The sequence below is a fragment of the Zingiber officinale genome, chromosome 9A, assembly GCF_018446385.1.
Source record: "Zingiber officinale cultivar Zhangliang chromosome 9A, Zo_v1.1, whole genome shotgun sequence".
In the NCBI taxonomy this organism is placed as follows: domain Eukaryota; kingdom Viridiplantae; phylum Streptophyta; class Magnoliopsida; order Zingiberales; family Zingiberaceae; genus Zingiber; species Zingiber officinale.
This window is the reverse complement of record NC_056002.1, coordinates 47,549,366-47,556,042: the sequence shown is the minus strand read 5'-3', so window position 1 is coordinate 47,556,042 and position 6,677 is coordinate 47,549,366. Positions and strand designations below refer to the sequence as shown.

General features: G+C 35.6%; 1 protein-coding gene across 1 annotated transcript; it reads left to right on the top strand.

Moving 5' to 3' along the window:
* Positions 1-314: 314 nt before the first annotated feature.
* On the top strand, positions 315-6,428 carry LOC122021760. Its single transcript, XM_042579914.1, has 4 exons — positions 315-760; positions 3,632-4,063; positions 4,163-4,460; positions 5,801-6,428. Exons 1-4 carry the CDS (start codon positions 350-352, stop codon positions 5,941-5,943), a joined length of 1,284 nt encoding a protein of 427 aa, XP_042435848.1. The 5' UTR covers positions 315-349; the 3' UTR covers positions 5,944-6,428.
* The last annotated feature ends 249 nt before the right edge of the window (positions 6,429-6,677 follow it).

Here is a 6,677-nt window from a genome sequence, read left to right as displayed (position 1 = left end):
AGTATTTCTGGCACTAAATCCTTGTGTTTATACATACAAGTTGTTGGTTTATTTTTAATATAAAATCTTTCCAACCGTCAACTGCCACGTGTTTGTGCTTGCTTGTAATAATTAATTTTCGTAGACACGTTTCCCCAGAATCACTCATCGAATCAACAACGACCGAAGTCACGACACCAAGCTGGCGCACGTCGTGTCCTCGTCGTTGCCCGTCCACATCGGAAACGCCTTCGTGTCCCATCTCGTGTCATCTTCTTTTTGGCGTGTTGGCAACCTTTTAAAGCCGCCCACCCTCCCCCTCTCTCTCCCTCGACGCCGCCTTCTTTCTGCTTTCGAGCTGATCCCGGCCATGGACGCCGGAGCAGTTGAGGCGCCTCTCGTGGCCGCAACGGACGGGTGCGAGGAGAAGGATCTCGACTCCGCGCTCCGCTGTCTCGAGGGCTTCCTCTCCCTGCTCGGCTTCCCCGATTCCTCCTTCCGCGCTCGCCTCGCCTCCTCCTGGGCCGCCTTCTTCCTCCTAGGCATCGTCGTTCCCTCCACCTCCATCCTCCTCTCCCATTTCTCCCGCTCCGCCTGCGACGAATACAAAGTCCAGCAGTTCGAGCTATGCGTCCTCCTATCCCAGGTATCGCTCGCCGCCGTCTCACTTGCTTGCATCTCAAGGAACCTTCTCAAGTACGGGATCCGGCGGTTCCTGTTCGTGGATCAGCACCACGGACATGTAGAGAGGTTCCAGAAGGAGTATGTCCGAAAAATCCAGGTTGGGTTGATTGCGATTCCGCATTTGGTTTTTAGATCGATCATCTCCTTTTTATCTTCGTCTTTCCTTTAGAGCATATCAAAAGACGATGAATTGTTTCTTATTGTTCAAGATTTTTCTATTAGCATGGCAAAACAATCATTGAAACTTGGAGCTTTTGGACCAATGATGAGATGGATGGAAATAAACTATCTCGGTTTTTTGCTTTTGCTTAAGGGGAAATTGAACCAATTGTTATGAAAATTATATATTATGTTTTTTTGTCTTTTCCTGTTGCTTCTTATTATTATTAGCGATCGTACACATGTGAGCTAGACCAGGTGGAGATCGCACACATGTGAGCTAGACCAGGTGGAGCTCCACCAAAGCTATATGTAACTCCGCCCTTGGTTAAAAAATTAATTTAATTCTTTATATCAAATATTAAACTAATAAGAAAATACTACACTTAATCTTAACCAAAAGATCACCTATAAATTGAGTAAGGGTGCACCACATCGATGTAATAATACAATGCTAGGGTGTTGCTACTATAACGACTCTCCTTTATAAAAAATTAATTTAATGTCATACTTGATCTTAGCCAAAAAGTTGAGAAAAGTATGCTTTCTAATATCGTTAGTGTAAGATATTTATAAAAGCTTTTTTGCTCGCAGTATTGTTAATTCTAAGATGTGGGACTAAAAAGAACTCTAGATTTTTAATTGATTAATGAGAAAAATTCTCAATAATATACCGTGAGTCTCAAACTCTCAATCCTTGATTGATTAATAAGAAAAATTCTCAATAAGTTAAATCTCGAATTTTAGATCCTTGATTGTTACATTTGTGGAAATTACTAATAAACCTTAAAATTTTTTTCGGTGTGAAAAGGAAAAGGACATTAATTTAATTTTATTTTAGGTTTGACCAAAATTAATTAGTAAAGGGGTAGCATCTAAGAGCAATTATAGTTCAGGAATACCAAAACATTGTTGGTTGCTTGGATACTTTTGGTGAGAAGTGGCAATTCTATTTCCATTGATGAATTGTAAGCTTCCTTCCCAAATAGAATAACATGGATATGAATCCAATCTCTTGGTTAACCATAGTCTGCACACCACACAGCTGTCATACTAGGTCAACTGTTGGTGAAAACATAATCTATTTGGTTTAAAAGGATGAATATCAAATATTTAATTACTGATTCTATAGTAATAAAATATGATTTATTATCTATCAATATTCTAAAAGTTATATATTTAATTTAATAATATAATATTCATTGATATTAAATAATAGAAATGATAATCATAATATGAAATCACTGATAATATAACTAATCTAATTAATTGATTATACTAATTAATTATATTGCCATTATGTTATTTAATGAACATAATCTATATCTATGTTATAATTCAATATCATTTGTTCACTTTTATATCAATTTATTTTTTTTCTTTTTAAAATTATTTTTCTCAGTGATTGCGGTTTTATTGGCCCTGCTAATTAGATAATGCTGATGCTTAGATTTTTTTTCATCCAATCCCAATACAGTCTCGATTTTGAAAACCATGCATTTTCCCACTATTTTGTTTTCTATGCATCATGCTATTAATTGATAGTGGACTAGCAGCGTACAGAACAAGTGATATGTGCACCCTTTTTACGTGTTGATTATCTAGCAGTTTTATTATGCGGTTAAGGCATTTGTGCAAGCTACAAATACAATTAATTGCCTTCTAGATTGTTGAATGTGTTATTCTTCCTCTCTAGAGCAAACCATTTTTTTATATCAAGTATTGTAATTTATTTTAACAAAATTATGTGACAAAGCACAATGATTACAGTTATCAACAATGTGCAATATGTTTCTAGACCATAAGCTCTTCACTGGATCCATATATATGTTTGAATGTTTAAATTCTGATTTTTTATAGCACAACCAAGATTGAGATCTTATATAACACAACCAAAAGCAACAGGCATAATAAAATCCTGTTGTATTGAGTTTTCCTGCTTACCTAAATTAAACTCAGTCAGATATTATGACCTCAACTTACCACCTCCATGTTTTGTTTTGAGCTAGAACAAAACATGATTAACAAAAAGAATGCCCTTGGGCAAGGTCTGTGCCACTGGAAAATTTTTTATGTGAACTTTTCATGATGCAATGGAGGAAAGTTCTTTAGGGAGACCAGAAATGCCATCAGAAGTTCAGAAATTGTCCTATTGTTTAGAGATTAAAATAACATATTCACAAGAATCCAATTCAAAGGCATAAGTTCAGAATTTGTTCTTTGTTTAGGGACATGGAATATTACGATGGAGACCATAATCTAAATTACATTCGGAGTTCTTCCCTTGCTTAGATCTTAGAATATATAACTTAACTATTCTTTGTTAATTTCCATTTTTTTAGGAAGTTCATTTATGAAGAGCCACCATCTCAATAAGGCCAACTTCAAATAATCCATATGATTATCTTTGATAAAAGATTGTATAACTCAAGCACATCTTGTAATTTATATTTTTCATACTTCCTTTTTCAACAGTTTCTTTCTACCCAAAACAAGGAACAACTCATACAGTCGTCTAGTTTCCATTCATGTACTAGCTTATATTTTCATTTTTCGTAGGGGTGGTGTTTCTTTTCCATTTTTTCCCTATAAGGTTTGGTATTTCTTAGATTGAGTGAACATTTGGAAGAGTAGCATACCATGAACTTCCACATAGTAGTGTGACTCTTTTCTTTCCTGATTTTGTTTACTTGGATTTCAGAATTGATTTGTTTTTTCTATTTTTTAGATTTTTAGTATTTTGTCTCAACAATGAAAATTTGACCTTCTATTGATGTTGCTGAGAATTTTATTGTGTATCAAATTGCAGGAGTTCTTCCATTTGCTACTTCGGTGGATATTGCCATGCTTCATTGTAATGGCTGCTCGTGAAACTGTCCACTTTGTGTACACCTTCCATGAGTCTGCTTGGATTTCCACTGCAATTTTGGTGGCTTCAATGTTGTCATGGGTTTACTTAACAATCATTCTTTTATCAGCTTGTATGTTATTCAATCTTGTCTGTAATTTGCAAATTATTCACTTTGAAGACTTTGGAAAATTTTTAGAAAGAGATGTAGAAACTTATCTGTGTTTGGAGGAACATATGCGCTTACGGTTTTATCTTTCAAAAATCAGTCATAGGTTCCGCATATTCCTCCTTTTGCTTTTCTTGGCTGTCACAGTGAGTCAATTTGTCACCCTTTTTCAGACCACTGGATATAGTGGAAATATTAATTTCACCAATGCTGGAAGCTTAGCCGTAAGTATAAAGTTCTATCACATTCATGAACTAGTTCTGAGTTTCCCAGCAAAAACGTCTCTAGAATATGAAAAATAATCAGTGATTTCATGTTAACAGGTCTCTTCAGTTGTTCAAGTAGTTGTTGTTGTTCTCTGTTTGAACGCAGCTTCTAAAATTTCTCATAGGGCTCAGGGCATTGCATCCTTAGCAAGTAGATGGCATGCCTATGCTACATGCTGTCCTTCTGGGTCTCAAATGAGGACTGCAAATAGCTCAAGCAATATTGAGTTTGTTGTGGCAAGTTCCTTTCTAAAAGATTATTCTGAAAGTGATTTGGAGTCGCTAGAAAATGTGACAATACATAGCAATTCTCAGTTAGCTTCTCTTACCTCATATCACAAGCGGCAAGCCCTTGGTATGTAACATGTACTTACACTTTTTAAGTTATTTTTTATGTATAAGTTGATTTTTTTCTTCTATTGGCCATGTGTCATCTCATATATGACAGTCTATATTCTTTATGAAATTAGTAGTAATCTAACTTAATTAGGTTTAAACCAACATTTTATATCGCTGCAAATACAGGCTGAAAAGTGCAACCGTGGTTTGATTGATATGCTAAGTTAGCATTCACTCATAAGAAACTGATCAAGGGGCTTGCCTTACTTTAGAACATAAGTGCTTTCTTGATCTCCTTATATGATTTTAAACCTTTATCTTTTATCAGAATCAATTGAGCATGCATACAGTGAAACAAATCTTTGTGTTATTGATTGCAGTTTTTCCACATTTAGGTTGCTAATATGCTTAGTTTGTGAAATGACTCAAAGGCATCACAACGACATGAGCATATAAACTAAGCACTGACGGAAGATTTCAAAGACTCTTAATCTTGTTCTATGGTGGCATAATTGTTAGCATTCTCAAGTATTATATGTTTAGTTTGATATTCTATTTTAGAATGAACTATGCTGCTTGACCACCACTCTCTCCCTTCAAAGCTGGATTCTAGGAGTCCTTACTTATCCTCTGGGAATCATGGATATGAAAGAGTCTCATCACATATATGAAGTATGAGAGATAAGCATTAAAGCTACTGAACTGTTTAAAAAATCTCAGTTGATATGTTACAGCTTAAAGGTTCTAAAAATATATGAATGATTTAAATAGGTTGCCACAATCAGAAAATGAATATCCCACAAAGTTATGCAACAAATGAATAACTACTCTATCAGATGCTAGGACTGATAAATTCTGCAAATTCCTTTACCTTTTCCGGAGATCAACATTTTCCCTTCTACCTACTTGTTCTGAGTGCCCTAATTGGATTTGTTTTTGATCCTCTCGCTATAAAAAATAGCACCTCGTGAATGCTAAAACTTTCTGAAACATGTTTAAGTGTAGGTTTTCCCCTATATCTTCCTCCATCAATGGATTTTTTAGGTTTATCCAGTTGATATTTACTTTTGATAGTTTGAACACTTTTTGGCAAGTGCTATTAGTTTCGCCTATCAGATTGTTTCAACTGGATAATGTAATTGAAAGGGTTGCATATTATCTAATGATAAATATGTTACGGAACGGCTTTTTCTAGTTGGATTGTCTATATTACCTTTGTGTATATATTGTTTTTATGTCGATCACGAGGTTCTTCTGTATACAGTTCGTTTACCAAAATTGGTCATAAAACATTGCCTTTAGAATGCCATTGATATTTGGTCTTCTACTTATGCTTCTTTCTTATCATTCTTGCAGTTATTTATCTTCAGTCCAACCCTGGTGGCATTACAATTTTTGGTTGGACGGTTGACCGAACCTTGGTGAATACTATATTCTTCCTTGAACTAACGCTCGTGCTTTTCGTGCTTGGCAAAACTATAGTCTTTCCTTCCTTGTGACCCTTGAGAAGGAGCTCAGAACTCCTTGATTGGTCTCTTTCTACACATCCTTGAGAAAGACTCCCAAGGCCTAAGCGCGTGTGAATGAAGTCCATGACGAATGTTGGTAAAGCTTTTTCTGAGTTCCAGTCGAGCCACCAATCATACAGAAGAAGATGGTCCACAGAAATCAAAAATGTTGAGTTTCTTTGTCCCACAAGCTCAAGTTATGCTTTTCAAGTATTGTTCTTTCTGTGGAGATGAGTCCATTTCTTTCGCTTAAGATGTGGCGCACAAAACATCTGCTCATTTGCATTGTTCGATAGAGGGGTAGATAAAACACTTGGTTCAGAGGGACTATTTCTTTCTAACATCTTCTGTGTATAATTATAGTGGTGGTGATCCGGAGCCGCAAGATAAACAGGTAAAGAAATCTATCAGTGGGTTGTAATTATCACATGTAACATTATTTAATTGTTTATGTGTTGACATATCTAATTAACCTTCTCAAATTTCTTTAAGAATTTAACGATCTCTCTTTGCTACTGGTTTAAACTTGCAACCACTTATATATTTAATCCTTCCTCTTGTTTATTTGGGTAAGTAAGATAGCATGGATAGCAAGAAGGATGATGCAACGGGTCTGTCTTCCATTTAATCCCTTGCATAGAAGATTATAGATCTTTTTAAATTCTGAAATATCCGCTAACTTCTCTGCCGATCCTGGATAAGGGATCTTTAGCAACAAGGCCATA